The sequence below is a fragment of the Gopherus flavomarginatus genome, chromosome 22 (genome assembly GCF_025201925.1).
Source record: "Gopherus flavomarginatus isolate rGopFla2 chromosome 22, rGopFla2.mat.asm, whole genome shotgun sequence".
Classification (NCBI taxonomy): domain Eukaryota; kingdom Metazoa; phylum Chordata; order Testudines; family Testudinidae; genus Gopherus; species Gopherus flavomarginatus.
In genome coordinates, this window is record NC_066638.1 from 9,341,979 (window position 1) to 9,366,868 (window position 24,890).

Genomic DNA, 24,890 nt, shown 5'->3' on the forward strand with positions numbered 1-24,890 from the left:
AGTGAAATGCACTTCAGGAAATCCAGTGCCTACAGATAAGTTTATGGAGGGGATGGTATGATGGGATAGCCTAATTCTGGCAATTCATTGATTTATGATTATTAGCAGGTAAATATGCCGAGTGATCTGTGATGGGATGTTAGGTGGAGTGGGATCTGATTTACTACAGAGAATTCTTTCCTGGGTGCTGGCTGGTGAGTCTTGCCCACGTGCTCAGGGTTTAGCTGATTGCCATATTTGGGGTCAGGAAGGAATTTTCCTCCAGGGCAGATTGGCAGAGGCCCCGGAGGTTTTTCACCTTCCTCTGCAGCGTGGGGCACGGGTCACTTGCTGGAGGATTCTCTGTACCTTGAGGTCTTTAAACCATGATTTGAAGACTTCAATAACTCAGACATAAGTTAGGGGTTTGTTACAGGAGTGAGTGGGTGAGATTCTGTGGCCTGCATTGTGCAGGAGGTCAGACTAGATCATAATGGTCCCTTCCGATCTTAAAGTCTATGAGACAATGAGGGAGTCTTTCTTGTTACAGAGAAAGAAAAGAGGGAAAAGTCCATCTCTGAGGGAGAAGGTGCAAGTGGCCCAAACTCAGAAGATCCTGCCTGCCTTAAAGCATGTAAGTGATGGACAAAAGAACACCCTGTTAGCTTTCAGGGCTCTAAAGACCTCCGAGCAGCGACTGGGTTTTTTTCATCTGGATTTGACCGAGTCTCCCAGCAGAAATGTGGAGACTGGTGCCGAGCAAACAACTTTTGTGTCAGTGGCATAGATTTGTTATTGGCCAACCACCTATGAAGAGAACCATCCTCAGTCATGGCTTCTACTGCGGCCTCTTCTCTAAATGCCCTGGATACAGGCAGGCAGGGCTGCTAATTGGCTGGCAGACAGTCCACTTAAAACAAACCAAGAAATGTCAGGCCTGACCAGCCAGCTTGGTGCAGCTTTTACAATTGCATACTCTCTCTGCATCTATCTTTGGGGAGAATGAATACAATGCTAGGGTGTCCCCCACTCTATCTCTTCTCCCTCCCCTCCCCCTTCCCCCCGGAAGTAACACACGATTGCTTCACCTGAAAGCTGTGGAAAATAGTAAATGCTGCTGCATTCTGGGCATGTACAGCTAAAGCGAGCCCAAGAACTATATCTGGCTTCCCTGAAGGCGGGAGCAATGAACAGGAAAGGAAGAAGTAGCTGAGACGCTGAAGAGAAGGAGGTCTCTGCATATTGCCTGTGTACAAGGAACAGAATGGAAGGGGTCAGAATCTATGGAGGTTGAGGGTTTATAGGTCAGTAGCATGGATCAGTAGTAAAAAAAAGGAGAGAGAGAGAATAATCCTGGCAGAACATTATAGGCTATGATAGTGGACATCCAAAGGAAGAGGAAGCGGCTGACGATAGCAGTGAGTAGAGACCGAGGAGGAAGAGGAATTCCAGCTAGCTAGTGGTTTCTTGCTTATCAGTAGGTCCAGCTAAGTGCCTGATTATTAATGCAACTCTCAGTGGACATGGGGGAGAACCCAGGGGCTAAAACAATTGTTGTTGTCCAGTACGATGCTTTGGAACCAGACGGGCAGCTGGTGAGAACGTCTTTGTTAGCCAGAGTCCATGGCCTGATTGTTGCCAATCCATACTTTGTAAAAAGGGAGGCACACTTCATTACATAGAGTAGCTACTTCCTGCCAAGAAGAGATTTAACAAACAGGGGAGACTATGAAGTGATTCCAGGAGAGCGGATTATGTTGCTTGTAATGGACTTCGGGATGAAAAGGCTAGTGGGGTGGGGGGATGGGCAAAAGATGAGTTGTGGGACAAAACAATGAAGTGGTGGAGGCTTGCAGACAAGTCTACAACCAAACGGACCATGATCACATCAGTGAGGCTGGGGGGAGAAGAGGGAGGTGGCCAAATGGAAGGAGGGAAACTTCTTGGCAAGTAGACATGGTGATGGTCCAACACTGTGCAGGAGAAAAAGTTTTTAAGTGATGGCAGAAAGTAAGAAGGCTAGAATGCTATGAGGGATACAAGCTGGCAAAGGAATAGGCAGAACAGTTGTGGTTGGCTTAATTGCATTGCAGAGGGCATGAAACTTTTCATAGCCCTGAGCAATGTAATTAAGATGACATAACTCGGGTGTAGGCCAGCCCTGAGGGTATGGCTACACTTGACGCGGCAGCGCTTTGAAGTGTAAGTGTAGTCGGAGCGCCAGCGCTGGGAGAGAGCTCTCCCAGCGTTGCACGTAAACCACATCCCTTACGGGTGTAGCTTGCAGCGCTGATTACACTGAGGCTTTACAGCGCTGTATCTTGCAGCGCTCGGGGGTGTTTTTTCACACCCCTGAGCACGAAAGTTGCAGCGCTGTAAAGTGCCAGTGTAGCCATGGCCTCAGACTGCAAGCAGCCTGAATCTCTAGCTGGAGAGGTGTGAACTGCCCCACACATCTCAATGAGGTGTTAACTCTGAAACATAAAACCAGACTCTTGCCAGCTAGCAAACTGACTTACTTGAGCAGCAAACAGTCAGTTAATGTGGCAGTTTAAGACAGGAAAAAAACAAACACCCACCTACCCTTTGTCTGGTTACCAAAACCTCCCCCAATAGTCCTATGATGCAAATGTACGCTTGAATGACATTGTGTGTGGTATTAAACCGAATGTAGTTATGGGCTGCAATAACGTTGATATCAAAAGAGCCTAGGGGACAAAGTGCAGTCTGTGCTATTCCCACTCCATATTTAATGCCATGCTTAAGCAAAGCCGCTGCAGGTCTTCCAGTCTGCTTTACCACCTAATCCAGGGTGTCCTGCGGTAAAAATGAGGCTCCTGGCTTTGCTTTTTCTTTTTGCAGGGGAGCTTTGATAATGCAATGCTCAGCCCAGTAATCATTCTGTCCTCCTAGGGTAGCATAGCTCAAGACGGTGGTGGCAGTGTGGTCCATTGGGCAAAGCTCTGTACTGGGAAATCAATGGCTGGGTTCTGTTCCCTGCCATGTGACCCTGGGGAAATCACTTAACTCATCTGGGCCTCTTTCCCTTCCCACTCTCTTGTCTGCTTGGAGCATAAGATTTTACAGTCCCTGCCCAGATATTTGTACAGTGCCTAGCACTATCCTGGCCTTGATGTGAGAGGTTGGAGAAGGACTTTCTACCTGTTAACGTAAAGCAAATAAATAGTGGCAGCCTAGCTCAGTAGGAAGGTACACATATTCCTCTTATTGGGATGGGGAGGGCCGGGAAGGAGAACTACAAAACTCTTCATTGTACAAGCTGGAGGGAAAGAATCCGTCTGTAACCTGTTTTTCCAGGTAACCTTTTTTGCTCTGTTCACACAGCAGTTGCCACAGGGAACCTGTTGGACTTCGGAGATGCTGCCAAATCTCTCCAGCCTGTCAGCACGAATGCCACACACATAGATGAGTTGGATCCAAACTTCTCATCTGAGAATAACAACATAGTCTGGGTAAGCGTACTGGTGGCACTAGCTGTTCCTGAAAAGAGAGAGGAATGTGATGCTGGGGGAAGGTGAAGCTTCATTTTCTGTTGGTTGTAACATCCTCCATTGGGGCTGGAGGGTTGTCTTCATTCTGGGCCTACCTCGTAACCAAAGCCTTAGCAATTGGGAGTAGAACTTTCAGGCTACTCAGCCATTCATGCTGGGATTTTCAAAGATGTCCCATCAAGTTTGCTTCCATTTGGGTGCCTAATTCCTCTTTTGGAAGACCTGGGATTTTCAGGAAAGCTTGTAAACTTGTTTCACAAACCCACATTTCAGGTGCTTGGGCACTTCTTTATGTGCTTTATCACATACTTGAATGTCTAGTCTTCAGATAGAGGCACCAGTCTGTAGCTGCTGTGCATGCTGATGTAGGTTACGCCAGTACTCTAGCTGTGCAATCTATTACTTGTCAAATCCTGACTAGTCTGAGACCCACTATCTCAAACTACCTCCTCTTCTCCCACTGCAGTAGTTGAAATCTGCTGAATTGTGGAGCAGTGATGGGGCCTCTTTAGCCAGGGGGCTTAGCTTCCAGAGACTGCCTATCTGAACGCAAGCGTTGTGTCTTTCAGGCCAAATTAAGAGTATCACCTGTTCATCTCAACAGCTTTAACATCACAGTAGGTCCTGGAGAGATCTTAGCCAACCTCCTCCTTTTGCATAACTCTCAATAACATCAAGGTAATCAGAGCTCCAAAGCTTAAAACACCGGGTAGATTTAATCAAGTTGCCCATTGAAAGGCCATTTCAAACCTAATCTTTCAATTAAAACAACCTCCAGCCCCCATTCAGTAATAGTCAAATACTGTTCATGGACATTCTCCAAAGAGGAGAGATTTGAAAAGGAAACACACCAGCAGTTCTTCAAGAAGCACTGCCCCATAGCCCTTTAAATATAATTTTCTCATCACAAAGTTCCAGATGAAATATATGCTTAGTAGGTCCTTTGCCGAAAGCATCCCGCTGAGCTGGGTCTGCTGTATCTGCTGCACTTTGCACCTTGTGAGCTTGAAATGGTGAATGCAAATCAGCCAGCTTGGCCAGTCCTAAAATCTAAGGAGTGATCTGCTTTTCTTTCCCAGCCCTGGGGAAAGCGTCTGCATGCAAAGAGCGAACCGATGCTTTCAGCCAGAACAACATTTTTGTGTTGCGTTGAGGGAACAAAAGTAGGCTCTTGTGAGAAGCCATGCCGGAATCTCAGCATCTGAACTTGGAACAAAGTGGCTGCTCTCAGGGTGAAACTCACCCCTGCTCAGAGGGGACAGGGCAAGGATTAGGCTTGTTTTGAGGATTTAAGCTGTGCGTAGCCTTGGGCTGTCCCTCCCTGGAGCAGTGAATTTTTACCTAGCTGCAGTGGTGAGAAATTTAAAGCGGCAGTACACAGATAAAAAGGCATCCCTTTCCCAACAAAATCCACTGCAGAAAATCATCAGGAGGTCTTGGAAAGGGATGAGGCAGTACCTGGCACTGTACAGCTTTACGTTACCTTGGGGCGAGGGTGTTGTGTGGATGCTTAATTTTGGAAGGCTTGGGAACAGGGAGGGCGATTCCACTGGGCTTTGGATCAGGCCTCACTGGTGCAGGGAGGGGATTGCTCTGGTGGGGAGGGGGAGGAGAGACGTTGGAAATGGATGTGGGGCGGGGGGTGGATCAGCATCCCTCAAGCTGTTAGATCCTTGCTCTTTGCAAAACACCTGCAGAGTCTCAGACCATGGCACCCAGTGTTGCTGTAGGCCAGGGGCAGGCAAACTTTTTGGCCTGAGGGCTGTATTGGGTTTCGTAAATTGTATGGAAGGCTGGTTAGGGGAGGGGGTCATGGCCTGGCCCCCACCTCCTATCTGCCCCCCCCGTGGACTCCTGCCCCATCCAAACCCCCCCCCCCGTTCCCTGATGGCCTCTCTGAGACCCCTTCCCCATACACATACACCCCCACTCCCTGTTCCCTGACTGTCCCCAGAACCCCTGCTGCCTCATCCAACCCTCCCTCCTTCCTGACTGCCCCCCACCAGGACCCCTACCCCCATTCAACCCCCTATTTCCCCCCAACCACCATCCACACCCTCACCCCCTGACAACCACCCCAAACTCCCCTGTCCTCTATCCAACCCCCCGTGCTCCCTGCCCGCGCTGCCTGGAGCACCAGTGGCTGCCGGCACTACAGCCACACCGCCCGGCTGGAGCCAGGCCACGCCACCACCACGCAGCACAGAGACCGAGTCAGGCCGGGCTCTGCAGCTGCGCTGCCCCAGGAGATCACAGCCCTGCCACCCAGAGCATTGCACTGGCGGCAAAGCAAGCGAGCTGAGGGTGAGGGGAAACAGTGGAGAAGGGGCCGGGGATGAGCCTCCCAGGCCAGGGCTTGGGGGCCGGCAGGATGGTCCTGCGGGCTGTAGCTTGCCCACCTCTGCTCTAGGCACTTGATGATGCTGTACCTACGCCAAAGGAAAGTTGAGCCAGCTCTTTAAATACACATGCACACTAGCTTAGCAACTACCTCTCTTCTTTTTGTCTCTCTCTCTCTCTTAATAAAGGAAATGGATGACGGGCTCGAGGAGGCATTTTCAAGGTAATTCTAATAACTCTTTACAAGTTTATGGCACTAGGGACCAACCCAAGAGGCCTGACTATGACTCATTTTAATGATGCTTCTAATCTAATCCGCTCCTATGATCTGACCCGGGGAGCAACCCAACCAGTGCTTCAGCTCTTAATTGAAAGATAGACTTGGAGGCTGGCCAATAGTCAAAATATTTGACTAACCTTTTAAGGATGGAGATAGGTGTGTGTGATGGGGGAATCAAATTCCCCAAACATAGCATGGGGATAGTGTCTCCTCTTACTGGAAGGGATATGCTAGTCCAGGGGTAGGCAACCTATGGCACGTGAGCTGATTTTCAGTGGCACTCACACTGCCCGGGTCCTGGCCACCAGTCAGGGTACGGGTGGGGGGGGCTCTGCATTTTTATTTAATTTTAAATGAAGCTTCTTAAACATTTTAAAAACCTTATTTACATACAACAATAGTTTAGGTATGTATGATAGACTTATAGAAAGAGACCATCTAAAAACATTAAAATGTATGACTGGCACGCGGAACCTTAAATTAGAGTGAATAAATGAAGACTAGGCACAGCACTTCGGAAAGGTTGCCGACCCGTGTGCTATTCGCTCAGCTGGCAGCGTCTAGTCCCCATGCTAGCAGGAGAGATCTTGGCCTCATCTTCTTGCACTTTTGACTTGCCTCTTTCCTGCTTCTCCCCATGTTAATGTAACACTAAAATAGTATTTACACTGCCATTCCCCAGATGAACTGCAAACATGTAACCAAGGGGTAAGACTCTCTAACTCAGATCTAGTTCATCACCTAACCAAGGGATTATCTATGTTTGAATCCTTGTATTGCTGTAACAAAAGCAACTTGGTTACAGAGCAAATCCCTAATATTTACCTATTTGAACCATACTTACAGTAGTTAAGGTTAGTTCAGCTTATAGTGCAAAAAAAGTGAGTATACTAGGCTCGCTTTCCTTGCCTCCGGTGTTCATTGTGGAAGGAGAAGTTGCAAATCATTCCTAAATCATTAAAAGGGATGCTGTCAACTTAAATCCTACTCCAAACCCGTTTCCTCACCTATGTTACTAAAGAACGTGTTGGACTACTTGAAACTGAACTTTAATATTCAAATTTTACTAATCACTATCTCCAGTCCCCCCAGTATGGACATAGAATTGTCAGTTTCACTATACCTGTCACAATAGTTAGGCTGCAAATGCGGCAGGAGCACATTGATTAATCTGTTCCCAATGGAATTTAGCCAGTCGTGAGAACTTCTTTCCGTTGGTCTTTCTTTTAAAAGCATCATTATGGTTTTGGTTTGGCTTTTGTTGTGTTTTTGTTTATATATATATATATATATATATATAGTATTTATAAAATATTTGGGGTCAAATTTGAGTTGGTTGTCTAAGATCTATTATATGAACTCCAAATATCTTTTGTGCAAGGGAGAGTTGGCACTGAAGTATTAGGCTTGTACGTATTGAATTTAGTAATATAACTACAAAAAGGTGGGACTTTAACTTTCATAAACATTCACAGTGCCTTGGGATGAAAGATCCTGTTAAAAATGACCCTACAGGCAGACCACCATTACCACTTCAGATCTGAACACAGCCTCAAAATACTATTTTTTTCTAAAGAGTAAAATTTTAGAACAGGCTTCTGAGAACCAGGAGTGCTGCTGTGAGCTGTTGGAATGATTGTGGATGGCAGTAAATTACGTACTGGCTGCTTGCTCAGGTATTCCTGGAATGGTGAAAATTTAGACATTTTTTTTGGTGAGGCTGCTTTGGTCAGTGTGTTCTTTTAATTGAGATAAGGTCCTTGCTAACAAGACACCAGTCAGTGCTAGCTTAGGAGGAAAAAGACAGCATTTTGCCAGGCCTATAATGTAAAGGGAGCCCTCATCGCAAATGTAGACTGTCTTTAAGGTGAAACTCTGATAAGCCAGCAGAGAAGCAAGCATCAAGCTTCAGAGAGCTGCAAAGATCAGCTCTTTCCCTATTTAGTAGCATTTCTTTACAAGCTGTAGGAAGGATGTTGAAGTATGAAGCTCTGCATATAGCAGCATAGATGTGAGAAGTACAGAGGCTATAAACACCTTCCTTGTGGATAAAGGTGATCGGCTTATCTTTCTTCTCAGACTTGCTCAGTCTAGAACTAACCCTCACGTCCTGGACACTGGCCTGACTGCTCAAGATATCCAGAGTGCAGAAACCCTCTCGCCTGTAGACTGGGACAAAATCGATTCAAATGCGGGAGAGAAAGATGACCTGTTTGGGTTCTGAAGAACAACTCCTCCACTGAACAGTTTGCAATAGAGTAACCACTAAAAATGAAAGGACTGAATGCGAACCCTTCTGGGTGAAGATCTGGAGGGATTTCTTGAAGAGTAGGTCTCACCATTCTTACAGATGCTGTTATCACCCCAACAACTGCTTAGACCAAAGCTTTAGACATGTAATCCATTTTTTTTAACCTTACTTTTTATCTAAACAATGAGATGCTCTTGAATATATTTATTCAGTAACCGTTACAGTTTACATATATTATGGAAGTTAATTTTGTGTAGGATCCAGCAATATAACGTGTACAGTCTTAGATGGCAGTATACTGATGAAAGAGTATTCGGCAGAGCCTGCTGTCTTCCGAAAATGACTATCCAGCACCAAAGACTCTTTAGCATGTACATAATTTTTGTAAACACCTGAACATATAATTGCAATTGTAAGCACAACTGTTACTCATCCTTTGCTTTTAAAATAACTCCAGTTCTGCAGTTGTCTTCTTGCATTTCACCTTCTTGATCAACGGGGAGGGAAAGAACAACAGCTGATAGCAGTATTAAAATCAGAGGTAACAGGTTTTATTTTCCTTGTGAATGTCTGTGATAAAGCCCCATAGCTGTCAGCCATCGGTAATGGGTTGTCTGACACTTGGCTAGCTTTCAGGTTGGAGTTGGCCCGCTTACCCAAAAGAGTCGGAGCTTTTCACTTTAAAAGCCTGAACTGAAAGTATGGCCCAAAATGTCAAAACAAACTGGGTGTTCATCTGTAACCTCTCTTCTCACCCAGATGCTACTCATCCAAAAACCACCGCAATATTGCAGGTCTGTATTTCACAACCAACTTCTCACACTTTGTAATATTTTTGTCACTGTGGCTCTAAATCTGAAGACTTTAGTCGCACTGGTGGTCATAAAAAGGTTCTGTGGTAACACTTGGCTTTTGATTGTACATTGAAAATTGCAGGTTGGATTGAACCAGTTGCATAATAGGTTGATGCTTAAACACTGGCTGCCTCTTACTGTGTGCACCTCTATCTGGTCTGCATACCAATCTCTCTGTAGTGGAGCTACTTAGTAGACTGAGGCAGAATTGGATTAAGTGAAACCAATATTTACCTGGATGTTCTTCCAAGAAAAAAAAAAATCCCCTGTATGCTAGTTTGATGATTATCCTTCCAAGACCTACACCTCCTGAGAAGCTGAAAGAAAAATTCCACTCCTTAATCTCCTGTACTTCAAGATTTGAAAATAAATAATGGTGATATAAGGATTATGCTAATTAAAAGATTAAACTTAATGAGTGCATGGACACAGTGTTTGTGGCCTTGTGAGGAATATACTAATCTGTTTTATAGATTTGTAACTCGGTTCTGAAACACTATGTAGGGAATGAATTTGGCTTTTTATAAGTCTCCTAACGTACAAAGTAAAAATAAATAAATCTCTCAGGGGAGAGAAAATAATTGTATTAGGAAACAGCTGAATGACTCTTAACTTACAGACTCTGCATTTTATAGAGGGTACTGAGATATGATAGGAGGGAGCTGTGAAGCTGACTCATCATGTCTACTATAAAATCTTGGTGCCCCTTTCTCCTGCAAAAGCAATCTTGCATCTTGTTTGGTCTCACCGGTAGCACTAATCTCTTGCAAATACAAGAGCTGCACACTGAAGTTTTGTATATCTACTGTATGTCGATTGTATAAACAGCCCCCAGATTAAGTAAAGCTAGCTGTAGGCAAGCACTCTGCTCTCTGATTCCTTGGGGAGTTGTGATTTTTTTTCTTCCCCTACAAGAATTTTTTGTTGCATGAACCATGAGGATTCAGCTATACATTAATTTCTCTTTTTCTAGAGATCCTTGGAGTATATACTTAGATATAGTATTCTGCATATATGTACATAGTCTTCTTTGCTGTAAAAAATATTTGTACTAATAAAAGTTCTACCTTTTTGAGTACCAGTGATGGCCTGCTTTAATGTGCAAACGTGGTGGCAAGAAAAATTAGCTTTTCACTGCTTCTCACATGCAACGCTTACCTTCTCCCTCCCACATCTAATGGACAGTAAATGACCAGAAACTACCAGCGTATGTAACACTTGTAGAATGCATGTCTTGATCAGTCTGTTCACAGCTGCCTACCTGTGTAGGAGTGATTGCTGGAGTGTTACCGTAATCAGCTGGCTAACTCTCTGACAAGCACATGCTTAAGTGATGTGCTTTCACTCAGCCTCCAGGTCAGAATCATCAGTTCTTTCCCAGGCTGTGCCAAAAGAGGAGGAGTGGGAGGTGCTTGGGGGAGGGGCAGAGAGCAGTGGGTGACTGGGGAGGCCTTGAGGGAGGAGGCAGAGAGGGGGATGGGAAGAGGTGGGGCAAGGCTGCAGGGAAAGGGGTGGAGTGGGGCAGGGCCTCAGGGTGGGGGTGGAGCACCCACCAGGGAAAAATAAAAGTAAATGCCTGTGTACAATTAAATACACAAAGTAAAACTATTTCCCTATGTTTATTCCCCCCCCCTTCACAACTTCCTGTCAACTGCTGCAAATGGACCATTTTCATTACCGCTACAAAAAGTTTTGTTTTCTCTCCTGATGGTAATAGCTCACCTTAACTGATCACTCTCATTAGAGTGTGTATAGTAACACCCATTGTTTCATGTTCTCTGTGTATGTATATATATCTTCCTACTGTATTTTCCACTGCATGCATCCAATGAAGTGGGCTGTAGCCCATGAAAGCTTATACTCAAATAAATTTGTTAGTCTCCAAGGTGCCACAAGTACTCCTGTTCTTTTTGCAGATACAGACTAACATGGCTGCTACTCTGAAACCTCTAATTTGCAAGAATTTCTTAGACCCTTCCATGAGAGGCGATAGCTAATTTTTACTGTTGCCTCTTCAAATCTGAATCGAAAAGACGCTTTTCTTAGCCTTGAAGTTTTGTTTATTCCACCCCATTTTCCTGCAAGCTTTGGAGGCAGTCTCCTGGGCTAACATTTAATCACTTAGCTAAAAATCGCCTCTTGAAGGGCAAATATAGAAATTCATTTTAGGATGTTGACAAATAGATTTAGTAAACCACGAGCAATGGAATGTTCTCGAAATGTAACACTGAGCCAGTCTGGTAGTGAATGCTGAGTGGATCGGAGTTTACAAAGATTCCTTTCATCAGTGTCAAACTAACAAAAATTCCATACGTTCTCTCTCCCCCTCCGCTCCCCCAACTATTTAAATTGGCTGTTCCAGTCTAAGGATATGTCTCAAATTATGAATACTAACTATCCTGTCTGGTCTTTCATGCATAACTGATAAAGGTGCCAAGGAACAAATTGATCTGTCAATTCTGATGTGACCTTTTGAGTGTCTGTGTAGAAATGTTACGAATCCGTTTTCCTTCAGCTGTGTAAAACTGTCTCCTTTGCTCCCATTTTTACAACCATTTAGGAAGCCAAATGCATTGTGGGGAGCAGTTGTACTTTTTTTTCCCCCCCTTCTCTCCCTAGGTGAATGTGTTGCACTGTTTAGCTAGTTGTCCTACTGCAGATGTGGTGCGACACGCTAATGTATCGCTATTACTATGAGAACGCGTGACTGTGCTCACCAGGTGGGCAGTCTGAGCTGCTGATTTTGTGGCTATTCTGTAATGGCTGGCTGAGCACATCTCTCTAAGCTAGGTGGCTTGTACTATAGCCACTGAATTCTAAGACACTAGTCAGCTCTCCTGTCGGAGCAATTCCTCTCCTCCAGCGGATTCTAATTTCCATTTCCTAGAGTATGGGTCTCCCTCCACCCCCTTTCTGTCCTATTCACCCCCTCTTTCACTAGTCCCTGAATAACTTTCTTAAGGCACTGTCATTGTTCTTCCACATAGATTACTCGTGCTAGCTTCTTTTAATGCATCCTAAGAGGTAGAAGCACAGAGGAAAGGCCAGCACTGTGTGTCTGGCCAAGTTTCCAGTCCAGGCTGGGGTGATAGGTGTGTGTGTGTGGGGGGGGAATGTACATATCCCCCACCAGAGCAGGAAAGGAAGAGGTTAATTCCCTGCAAGGATGCTTTGTCTGCTGATTGGAACAAGAGTTTCCTCCTGGACTCTGCAGAGCAGGTATTTAAACCAGCAGGGGAGGCAAACAGGCTGAGGGAGTCTCTGAAGGAAGAGGAGGAGTGGAGCCAGGTGCTTGCCAGTGCCATCCTGACAGCAAAGGGAGGAGAACTCCAGACCGGCTTGTTTTCTCTCTGCTCCAGCTGCTCTCAGATAAGATTTGACTCCTTATTTTCCTTTCAGGAGTTAAAGGGGCCTGTCAGGGCCTGGGCAGCAGAGAAGCCTGGGGCTAGTTACAGAGAAACAGGTTGGAATCATAAAGGGGCAGAAACCCTTGACACCCTTTTTCACTCCGCACTCCATCCCCCAAAAAAATTGCTGATGCTCTATCTACACTTCACTTTAGTTGGTCAGGAGTGGGGGGCGGGGGACCCACACCCTGACCAGCCAAAGTTTTACTGATGAACAGTGCCAGTGTGGACAACTCGCTGAGGTTGGTTTTGTTTTGCCAGCAGGAGAGTTCTTGCCTGCCAGCAAAGAGCAGCTGCATGGGACATCTCACAGCAGCACAGAATAGACGGAGCCTGAGCCTGACTTTACAGCCTCAGTCTTGTGTGCATGTAGGGCAGCGAATCTTCCGCACAAAGCAAACTTAGCTCAGATACGCAGTGAGCTCTTGCAAGCAGGTTCACGCCAATTTAGTGGCAAACTGCTATGCACTATCTCAAGCTGCTGCTGCAAGTCATGTGCTAAGCCAGCTAGCCCCGTGCACTGTCTAATGCTTGGTGCAGGCTGTTAAGTGTTTAGAGGTGAGGGAACTTGTCTGCAATGAAGATGAGAAAAATTCCTTCTCCTCCTCCTCCTCCTGCTGCTGAAGTGATCATTGGGCTGTAAGTGCATGGTACAGCTGTGCTTCTGAAGTGCTGGGTTTGTCGCTGTGGGCTGGAACTAACGGTACAGAAGGCTTAATGACTTGAGGCATCCTGCAGACGTTGGCAGGTATGAACAAGGAAGCTAAGTATAAATGGATCTTCAGTCTCTTGCCGGAGAACTTCTGGGCAGGTAAAGAAACCTGCCTACAGCCTGAGCTGGACTGTAGGTAGTCAGCTTCTTTAGCGGCTGGGGTAACCTTGTCTGACTCGGATGAAGTACCCTATACTTAAGACAATTGTTAGGTAATAAAGCAAGTCCTCACTCACCTCTCCAGCACCCGAGTTCGTGCGGAGTTGGTATGGGGCACACAATTCTGTCAGAGACCAGACACCAATGCGTTGATCAACGGGCTCACACTATCCTTAGCTCTCAAAGCTTTAGATTAAGTGTGGCCCCTTTATTAGGGGTGAGCATCAATATTTATACACAGAAGTAAACAAAGTGATTAACAAAAGATAATGGTCATGCATAATCAATCAATATTTTACAGGAAAAGCAAGTTAACAAGTAAATGCATAGAGATAAAGGCTAATGGCTACTTAATAAAGGGGGTGTCATGAGTAGTTTGCAGGTCAGTGCTTTGTTCGATAAAGGGTTCAGAAAGGATTATGCAGAGACGGCCAGTCTGGGTGTGTTTTGGCTCCCCAAAGTTCACCAAAAGTTTAGACCCAACATTCCTCCATTTGTAGCTTTGAGATAACTATTAATCAAAAAGCTACACCCTATTTCAAGATCTCAAGGGCCGCTTGGCAATTTCAGCCTGGGCCAATTCGAAGAGAGTAAGGCTTTTAGCTGAAGTGGGAAAAGAATAAACTGACTTACATGAGTTTATGAGGGAGGGGACACACTGAATACAGCAACACAGTATTATAAGGACTACTATGGCCCCAACAACACCCACCAAGAGGTTTTTAACCCACCCAAGTCCGGGCAGCCAATTCCATAAGGCTCCCCACCAATCATAAGGTGGCTGGCCAGAGGAGTAGTTTTTAGCCATTTCCCTTAGGTGTTTGGTACGTTGAAAAGTGTCAGAGTAGGTGTCATTTACAAAAACACAGCATTCTTTATTTATGAGGGCGCAAGTTCCTCCCTGGGCTGCTAACATCATATCTAAAGCCATTCTGTTTTGCAAAGCTAACTGGCGCAGCTGGGACATTTCCCCGGCCTGATTTTCAAATAGGGTTGCAGTTTCATTTGTCAAAGATTCTAATAGTCCCTGTAGGCGGATGATAGCACCCTTCAAGCTAGTGTGACCAGCCCACCGCTGCCAGGACAAACCATCACGGAGATTAATATCTCTGTCAGTTTCACGGATGTTACGAACGTGGGGAAAATGAGGGGGAGTGAGGGAGATGCGAGAAGGCGGTGCTAGCCATGCCAAATAACATGACCCTGCCCAATCAGGGGAGAGAAAATAATAAGCCTTGGGCCCGCACACCCAGTATGTTCCATATAATGCGTTTTGGGTATTCCATTTCTCAAAGTAGGAGGTAACCCACCACCCGTTGTACCACTGTTCCCCTGGTAACGCAGAGGGGTCGTTGTGTGAACTGCAGAGGCACAATTTGGTAGTGTTGTCCTCAAAGGGCAGTGTAGTACTGCTTGAGCAGTTGTAGAAGGCAATTGTGTATCCTTTAACAATTAGTTGGACACCCTCGAGATCTGAGCAGGGCTTTTTAAAAACTGACTCTGAAAACCTGCCCCTCCATGAAAAAGTTGAAAAGGTTGGATCGGGGTGAGGGATCCACATATGGGATAAGTGGGATGCGCAAGGCTTGAAGCCAAGATTTTTACTAAAGGCGGTGCCATTAAAATATATGTTGCATTTACTTGTTCCCACAAAAGTTGACCCTTTTTCTTTAACAAAACACAGTGATCCTGTTTGATTGGTTACCCTGAGATATTTGTTAATTGGCACTCCTGTTTTGTCCCATGTAAGATTGGGTTGGACTGGATCTTTTATTCTAGTCGGTGGCATCCAAGTCATATTAGCAGTGGTTAGGGGAATGGGTGTGAAGGGGAGTCCCTGTGCTGCATTTACTGGAAATTGAGTACATACCCAGCAATCACTTCTATTTCCTAAAATACGAGTTTTAACCTCGTGGGAATATCTAATAAAAGCATTATCTTCATAAGCAGAAAGTAAACTAAAAAAGCATAAAAAAAAACATACAGTTGTCAGAATAAAGGGTCTTCTCATTTTTTTCGAGTCAATTTAAGTCTAATGTCTGAGAGAGGTAAGCTGGTCCACTGGTCGAAGGCAGTGTCCTCAGTGGTGACAAGAGCTGCTGGTCCGTCACTGTGGTCCACTACGGCTGGCTTGACGTGGGAGTGGTGGATCCAAGATTTGCGTCCTTCCAGGAACACTGCAGTCTGGGTTGTCAAAAGAACCTGGTGGGGTCCAGTAAACCTTGGCTGGAGGGTGTCGTCACGAACAAACTTTTTGGCCCAGACGAAGTCCCCTGGTTGGAACGGGTGGATTTGTTCCTCCAGCGGCACGGTCTGGGAAAACTGCGAGGCTTTCCAAAGGGTACGAAGGTGAGCCTGTAGGGAGAGAAACTGACACGCGGTCATATGATCCCCTCCCAATAGTGAAACATCAGCACGTGGTAGCGCCCCGCCTTTGAAAGGGGGGTGTCCATAGAGCAGTTCAAAGGGGGATAATCCCAATGCGCGGGTTGGGCGAGTACGAAGGTGAAACAGGACCAAGGGAAGTACCTGAGGCCACTTTAATCCTGTTTCCTGACAGTATTTAGCCAATGTAAACTTAAGTTCCCTATTCATACGCTCAACTTTCCCGCTAGACTGGGGGTGGTAAGGTGTATGAAAGGAGTGTGAAATGCCCAGTCCTTGTTCTAAACGGCCAAGGACATGACCAGTAAAGTGAGGTCCGCGATCTGAGTCGAGCACAAGAGGGATGCCAAAACGGGGTACAATATCTCTAAGGAGAATCTTCGCCACTGTGGCAGCAGTACAATTAGCAGTAGGAAAAGCTTCGACCCAGGAAGTCAGAGGGCAAACCAAAACAAGGAGGTGCTTTTTCCCAAAAGCCTTTGGCATATCTGCAAAGTCAATTTGAAGATGTTGAAATGGAGCAGCAGGCGGAGGTCTTCCACCCTTAATTTTGTTAAGAGGCGGAGCAGGTCCATTACGCTGACATGTGCTGCATGCTTTCACTATTGATAGGCAATAGGGTTGAATGCCTGGAGCATACCAAAAGCGAGCGATAGTGTCCACGAGGGCGTGCGTGCCGTAGTGACCCCCTTTATCATGGTGCCAGCGAACTGCCACGGGGTATGTGGAGCGAGGGAGGCAGGCTCGGCCATCTGGCATAAGCCAGGTCCCTTTGACCAGAGTGGCCCCGAGGCTTTCCCACGATTGTAGTTCAGCAGCGGGTACTGGTACGGGGTGCGGTGGAGTAAAGGAGGAGGTTGCAATAGCCAATGTGGGCATGGCTAAAGGTAAGGTGGCAGCCTTCTTGGCGGAGGCGTCAGCCAGGGCATTCCCACGGGTAACGGGGCTACTATCTTTAGTATGGGCCCGGCAGTGAACTACAGCCAGGACAGAGGGTTTTTGGAGGGCGTCCAAAAGCTTGTGGATGAGGGGGAGGTGCTGAATGGGTTTACCGGCAGCTGTCTGGAAACCTCGAAACTTCCAGAGGTGGATATGACAATGCACAACTCCAAAAGCATATTTGCTATCAGTAAAAATGGTAACGGTCTTACCAGCGGCCAACTGGCAAGCTCGGGCCAGGGCATAGAGTTCAGCGGCTTGGGCTCCCCAGTTGCCTGGCAGTGAGGCGGCCTCTTGAATGTCCCATTCAGAGGTGACAGCATAACCAGTGAAACGCTTGCCATCAACATAGAAGGAGCTTCCGTCCGAGAAGAGGATGCAATCGGGGTTGTCCAGTGGCACGTCAAACAGGTTGTCTCTTATCTGTAAGATGCTGTAAACTACTTCCACACAGTCGTGCTGATCCTGGAGGACTGGCAGGTCAGGAAGCAAGGTAGCTGGATTAAGGGGTCCACACCTTTCAAAAATTAGGTTAGTGTCTTCTAAGAGTTCGGCCTCTAGCTGTTGCTGACGATGGGCCGAAAAGACTTGGGTTGTGCCCCTACGCAGAAGGGCTGACAAGGCATGAGAGGTCCAAACCGTGGTAAAATGACCCAGGGTTAGGCTCTTTGCCTTTGTGATCAGCAGGGCAGCTGCTGCCAGAGTCCGGGTGCAGGATGGGGTTCCCTGAGCGACAGGGTCGATTTGCTGAGAGTAAAAAGCAAGCGGGAAATGGTGGGGCCCGCTCAGCTGGGTAAGGACACCACTAGCAATTCCGCCCCTCTCGTGGACAAAAAGGTGAAAGGGTTTGCTGTAATTGGGGGGGCGGAGAGACATGGAGGAGGCCACACTGTCCTTCAGTAACTGAAAGGCTTGAATAGTGTCCGGGGACCACTGCAAAGGGTCAGGAGCAAGGTTAGCAGTGAGTCGGTGGAGCGGTTTGCTTAACTCCCCGCAGGACGGCAACCAGGGGCGACAGAAGCCAATTAATCCTAAGAAACCTCGAAGTTGTTTCTTGGTGTTCGGTAGAGGGCAGTTTTGAATAGTCTTTATGCGGGCTGGGTCCATCTGTCTTCCCTCTGGGGTTAACATGAAGCCCAGATATCGGACCTTCTGTGAGACCCACTGAATCTTTTTAGGGTCTACCTTGTGGCCTCTGGTGTGTAGGTATAATAAAAGTGCCTTACCATCGATGCGGAGGGCAGCTTCTTTGCGATTACCTAATAGGATGTCATCTACGTATAGGACCAGTGTGGATCCCTGCGGACTGGTGAAACCTTCCAAGTCGTGGCAGAGGCACTGGCTGAAAATCGTGGGGCTGTCTCTGTAGCCTTGAGGAAGTCGTTGCCAGACATAACTTTGTCCCTCCCAGGTGAAACCAAAGAGATACTGAGAGTCTGGGTGCACAGGAATGCTGAAAAAAGCTGATTTTAAGTCAATAACAGTGAACCACTCAGCATCCCAGGGGATTTGGCTGATGATAGTAGCTGGGTCAGGAACTACTGCATGAAGAGGGACCACATACTGATTAACAACTCGTAGATCCTGTACAAAGCGCCAACGAACAGGGTCTCCGTCCTTTTTAGGAGGCTTTTTGACAGGCAGTATAGGGGTGTTACAGGGAGTGCGCTGAGGGCGGACTAGCTTTTGTGCAATGAATCCCTCGATAATGGGGCGGATGCCCTCCCGGGCTTCCAGCGACAGGGGGTATTGAGGGACTGACGGGGGGGTTAAGGAAGGCTTCACCTGAATCCTTACGGGCTCTGCCGAAAGGAGCAGGCCAACATCAGTGTCAGAAATTCCCCAGAGGGTTGAAGGCAAGTCAGTGAGGTCAGGGGAGAGAGAGGGGGGTGTTTCCCAATTACCCTGAGTAGGGGCCGAATCTCCTAACACTGTCATCAATAATCCTACCCCTTCAGGAGTGCAGGTTAAAGTAGCCTCAAGCTTACAGAGTAAATCCCGGCCCATCAAAGGGATCGGACAAGCTGGGGAAAAAAGAAAACGGTGAGGAAAACATTTATCAGCATAAACAACATTCAAAGGCAAAGTGAGTTCCAGAGACTGTGGGTTGCCCTCCACCCCAGTCGCAGTTTTAACCTCAGAGGATAGCCAGGGAGAGGGGGCATGATTTAAAAGAGAGAAAGTAGCCCCAGTATCAATGAGGAAAGAGACAGGCAGTCCCTGGACTGAAAGGGTTAAACGAGGCTCTTTGCTGGGAGGGGAGAAAGTGAGAAAGGAGCCGGCTAAAGACATTAAGGAAATAAGACCATCACATTGTTTGCCTTCGCCCCCGGGGTACCGTCATTGAGGAGCCTGAGTGTGCTGCGGCTGCTGCTGTTTCCCGTAGTTGATCCAGGCCTGGGGAATGGGCTGAGCTGGTGGTGCAGGGGTGTATTCCTCACTTGTGTAAGCATCTGCGGATGCAACCAGACCCTCTGGGCGTCCCCAGGGGCATTCACGTTTAAAGTGACCGGGCTGTCCGCACTGAAAACAATTTCCTGATGGCTGGGGTCGCCAGGACCCTCTTCCCCGAGCACCCTGGAATCCCCTGCCACGGCCACGGCCTTTGCCTCGAACACCGCCGTGAAAAGCTAAAGCCATCAGCTTATATTCTTTCTTTTTCTCTTTCTTTTTACTACTTTCCCTTTCTTTCTCCCAGGCAAAATCAGCTACGTCCAACACTGAAGTGACTGACTCACCTCCCCAACCAGGGCGAAACTTTAAGAAGTAATCCCTTACAGGGGGCACCGACTGATTCACAAAAAATGAAATAAGAGTAGGGTGGTCTGCTTCTCTCTCAGGATCCATCTGAGTGAACATTCGGGCCCCCTCCAATAGCCTCGACCAGAACTTTCTGGGCGGCTCATCAGATTCCTGCCGAATCTGCATGAACTTAGCCTGATTAGGCGAGCGGCGAGCCATTTCCTTGAGTCTCTCTAACAATCGCTCTCGATCTGTTCGCAGCTGAGTCAGCCTTGGCTGAGTCCAGTCTAGGGGATTCCAGCCAGCGGCCAGATCCCGCCTATCCATCCAAGTATGATTAGCTGCATTGCTATCTCCCCATGTCCTTTCTGCCATCCACAATCTACTACGTTCCTCTCCGGTCAAAACTCTACTTAACAACTGATCCACATCCGTATAAGTAGGATTATAACTTAAAAACAATCTTTTTAGAAGTTCTATGATCTTTCGGGGATTTTCCCCAAAAGACCCTGACAACTGTCCCCACTCTTTCAAGTCCCATTCTAGCCATCCTTTATATTCCACAATATTAGCATGTTGTAACCGTCCATCATTGCCCATATAAGGTTGATCGTGCACCTGTAAAGGCATCTCTTTAACTATACTTTTATTACTCGCAAGAGATTTGACGGGGACATCCTCTGGGCTATCCTCAGGGGGGGGGCATGCACCCTGCCGTACCTGCTTGGACATTAGCCTAGTAACCACTCCTCCCGAGGTTTGCCCCTCCATTTCCTCCTCATCCTTCTGCAGAAATTCCAATCTGGTATCCTGCAGATTCCCCTCTGCTACAAGGAGAGAGTTCCCCTGCGGAGGAATAGGGGCAGGTGCAGAGGGGACCAGCTGACGAGTCAAAACACGCCGTGGTCTACACCCTTCATCGAAATAACCTGGAGGGGGTTCACTCTCGGGAGAGTACCTGACTGCCATAATTTTTAAAGATTTCCACAGCTCTGCTGCTGTGTCCCAACAAAACCAGTAACATAACTGTCCCGGATGGTCTTTTTCGATCTGGCTCTTTACTCCTCTTAAGGCAGCCTGTTCGAAAGAGCCATACGAAGGCCACCTCATCTCCGGGTCGGCCAATACCGCGGTATACCCAGTCCAATTCCTTACACATAGTGTGTACAACTTCTTCCTAGACATTCCTGTCTGTACTGGGAGTTTTCCTTCGTTCCATAACTTATTTACAATCCCCAACGGACTCTCAAGAGGCACGCTAGTCCCTTGACCCATGGTGTCTGACAGGAGCCCTCCAACTGGCGTTTACCCTGCTGTCCAGTACACGACCCCTCAATATTGAATTGGCTGGGAGAAATCTCCTGTGGCGCCTTGCCAATTCATATATGAGTGGTCTGACCACTGGACAGAGGTACCGCACCAGAAGGAATCCCGGACGAGCCCCCAAATTGTTAGGTAATAAAGCAAGTCCTCACTCACCTCTCCAGCACCCGAGTTCGTGCGGAGTTGGTATGGGGCACACAATTCTGTCAGAGACCAGACACCAATGCGTTGATCAACGGGCTCACACTATCCTTAGCTCTCAAAGCTTTAGATTAAGTGTGGCCCCTTTATTAGGGGTGAGCATCAATATTTATACACAGAAGTAAACAAAGTGATTAACAAAAGATAATGGTCATGCATAATCAATCAATATTTTACAGGAAAAGCAAGTTTAACAAGTAAATGCATAGAGATAAAGGCTAATGGCTACTTAATAAAGGGGGTGTCATGAGTAGTTTGCAGGTCAGTGCTTTGTTCGATAAAGGGTTCAGAAAGGATTATGCAGAGACGGCCAGTCTGGGTGTGTTTTGGCTCCCCAAAGTTCACCAAAAGTTTAGACCCAACACCTTCTAAATCTATTGTGCTTCGCTATGTCCAGCCCTTCCCACAATGTTAAATGAATCACTTTGAGTAATGGCCAGGCTTCTGTGTGTCTGCAAAACTGGCTGACTTAATTTTTTGCCCTTTCAGAATATTTTATATCCATATCCCCAAACTGCCTGTAACTCTGTCTATAGCTGGGGATAAGGTTAGTGCTTAAAGTGTGTGGGAGGGTGTCCAAAGGGGTCACAGATCGGACCTGAAAACAACTTCATTCAACTCAGGATGCTCTCAAGTGCTGTCTTGCCAAAGCTGCTGCTCCCAGAATGTGATAGGACTGCCCCCTCCCCCAAAAAACCACTTTTTTCAGATCACTGAGTAGGGCTATACCTTGCTGTCTAAGAGGAAACATGATCTAATGCCTCAGCCACAGAACCATAATGTCTGGGTTCTCTTCCCAGAACTGCCACAACCTCCATTTCCCCATCTGTATAATGGGAGCAATGCCAATTTCACAGAGAAGCCGTGAGAGACAATTCATTGATGTCAGTCAAGTGTTTTGTGATCCTTTGATGGTAGGTGTTACAGACTGGCATAAAGTTGTCATGTTCATGATCAGAACTTTTTGCATTGCAGATGCTGAGGACTTAAGCTTTCTCTCTTCCACCCCCCCCCCCCTACTTTCTGGAGTGCTGAAAGCTAGAGTGAATTTGTAAATTCACGATATGGGTGAGAGAGCTGCGGGCTATGGTGATCTGATCCAGACCATATGTTTTTTAAAACTACAAATGAAAAAAGCAACGTTTAATCTGAGCTCCTTAGAAGTGTGTTTTCTTTATAGCTAGCCCTGGAGTGCCTGGAACATAGCTGCCATTCAAGGTGTTTTGGGAGGAGGAGGGGGGTGTGCTCTTTTTTTTACTCTGTGAAACAAGCTGAGGGGGGAAATGACCTAACTCGTAAAGCAATGTGTGTGCTTTGTGACAGGGTGTGGGGTAGTGCAGGAGGTGGGGGACTTGGGTTGAGCACAGATCTTTTCTGCTGTTACGTTCCAGCTTTGCGTGACTAGGGTCTGCAACAATAGTAAACTGCCAGACCCCACCGATAGGCCCTCGCTTCTTGGAGCCAGTGGGAACTGAACTGGAACAAAATGCTTTGCCAAGGCTATGCTTGCTGAAAGATTCCTACCTGGATCAGAGAAAGGGGGAGTCCCAAGAGAAACTAACCAGGGGTCAGTAAGCAACTGTTGACGTGACATTTTTTCCAAGAGTGTGTCTTCTTTTGAATGCCATCCAAACTCCAGCACTTAACGGCACGAGAAGGTATTGCAGGAAGAGACACTAGGGAAAAAAAACAGCATTAGCAGTCTGCTTTTCCAAAGCTTCCCTGGGCAGGTGACTGTGGAGCTGCACATGTTCTAGAGAGAGAGTGAAAGGCTTCTTCCCCTCCTGGATTCAGCTGCAGGAGGAAAAATCCCCTGTGTGTTAAGTCCATACAGAACTGTTTTCACCCTCCACTCACAATAAAAGCAACTGAGCATCTCCTTGTGAGTGTCTCCATCTTAGAAATGATCGGCAATGTGCGTATGTTTTTCCCCAACGAAATCTTTTGCCATAAGATTTTTTCAGTCCAAATTTGGGGTGGGGGAGGATGTCTTTTTAGCAACCAAAAACTTAAAAACCAAAAAAAAGCCCCCCACCTTGAGTACTTTTGACAATCAAAGCTTTATTTCTGATGAAATTCCCAAGGGGTTGCATGTGGAGGTTTTTTGTTTTTCTATTGAGAGGAAAAATTTCAACTGGCTCTCCTCCGCCTGCCTCTGTTCTTTCTGGCTCCAATTCGCGTTTCATTTTTGCCAGTGTAACAGCTGCATTTCCATCAAACTCTAGTCACAGTAGCATCTCCTACGTGCTAGATGTCTTTCAAATACTCAAGCATCCCTGCTCCCAAGAGCTGTCAGTCTTGCAATAGACAGATACAGGGCAGTTAGCGGAAGGAAAACAGCCAACTCCACAAGTCAGTCTGATTCACTGGAAACCACGTGGCAGAAGGAAGGTGTGACTGAGCATATCAGACTGAGCCTCCCTGCTGGATTGGAGTGAGGAGGAAATGCAAAAGGAAGAGAGGTCGTCCAACTATTAAAAGCTGTAGGAAGAGGAAGCCTTGTGAGAGACAACTTTGTGAATGCAGCCCAGAGAGGGAACTAGAAGGTACCTGGCAACAGTAGTGGGAATGGACATGCCTTCCCTAGGGAACAGATGCACAGTTAGAAAGGAATCGCCACCTCTGAGAACATTTTCCACAGGACTCTGGTTCTTCTTTAGGAGACCATTGTGTGTTACTAAAGAAAAGGGACTGTTAAATTACCAGCATCTTGGGGGTGGGGGAAATAGTGAGCTAAAGCTGGATTACTTGCTTGTACTTTCTGGCCCTAATGCTCCTCTCTATCGCCAGTATACATTGAGAGCAGCACCACAGACGATAGTGTTACATTAGCGTGGGTGGAGAAGTGGGCCCTCTGTTCTTTCACAGATTCTCTCTGCAGTCCAGGTGAGTTTCCATGGAGTAAATAGAGGAAGGGTCTCTGGCTTTGTCCCACTGACTCTTCTCCCCACTGCATGTACCCTGCCTTCCCCAGTCTCCTAAAAGTTTGGAGACTTGAAACCAGTTTTGTAAACTGAGGCTTCTTTGCTAATTCAGATTCGAGTTCTATGTTGACTGCCAAAATTGGTGGGAAGGAGCACTTTGTTCATGGCTCTGGGTAATACGTTGTTGACCAGATACTAATCTTTATGGCACAAGTAATTATGATAGCAGGTTCACCAGTAAGAATCTGTAGGAAACTAACAAGATCTACTTGCTCCTTTCTCTGAGCAGAAGGGGAGCTAGGGTGACAACCTAGGAAAAGGACTTTCCTAACTGACCAGGAGGAGCATTCTGGGCAAGAATAGCTGTCTGCTTCACGGAGAGAGGCTTGGGAAAGAAGAAATGGAATCCAGCTGGGTTATCTACCCTGTGTCTGGTCAACTGCACCCTTAGGGCAGCACTTTCAGAAATAGCTATTTGACTTTTGGGGAGCCCAACTTCAGACCTCATGCCTGATTTCTGCCCTTTATTCAGTATGGTGTATTTAAAATTGTATGCTATCATTTTAAACTTCAGAGTTGTTGGTTTTTTTCCCCTTGATCTAGCTTGAAGGCTAGGGGGCTGTGTAGGGATGCATGCGATCTGGTCCTAGCAGCAGTCTGTGGAGAGTCAGCAGAGAATAAGATGGGGTGAGTTGTGCATTAGGGAGCAGCCTGTTTTGTCTCTCCCTGTTTTGACATTCTAGCATGTTATCATTCTGATTTCTAGGAGTTAAAGTAACATCAGCTTGTGACCTTCCAGCAGGATTAATTTAGGGTGTTTTTTAAACTTCTATTTGTGTAGCCTGTGAACACAGCACCCGCAACGAGCCTCCAACAGTCAGC

The 24,890-nt window shown here is 46.8% G+C and overlaps 1 protein-coding gene across 2 annotated transcripts in view; it reads left to right on the forward strand.

Annotated features, from left to right (window-relative positions):
- The window catches only part of LDLRAP1 (low density lipoprotein receptor adaptor protein 1), a 40,141-nt gene extending 30,159 nt beyond the window's left edge, over window positions 1-9,982 (forward strand). Inside the window, exons 6-9 of one of the 2 annotated variants that reach the window (XM_050932254.1) lie at window positions 530-613; window positions 3,328-3,452; window positions 6,020-6,054; window positions 8,191-9,982. In XM_050932254.1, the coding sequence (XP_050788211.1) occupies window positions 530-613; window positions 3,328-3,452; window positions 6,020-6,054; window positions 8,191-8,335 (389 nt within the window). In that variant the 3' untranslated portion in view covers window positions 8,336-9,982. Of the gene's footprint in view, window positions 1-529; window positions 614-3,324; window positions 3,453-6,019; window positions 6,055-8,190 lie in introns of both variants that reach the window. The other variant, XM_050932253.1, reaches the window with a different exon arrangement.
- Window positions 9,983-24,890: the final 14,908 nt, after the last annotated feature.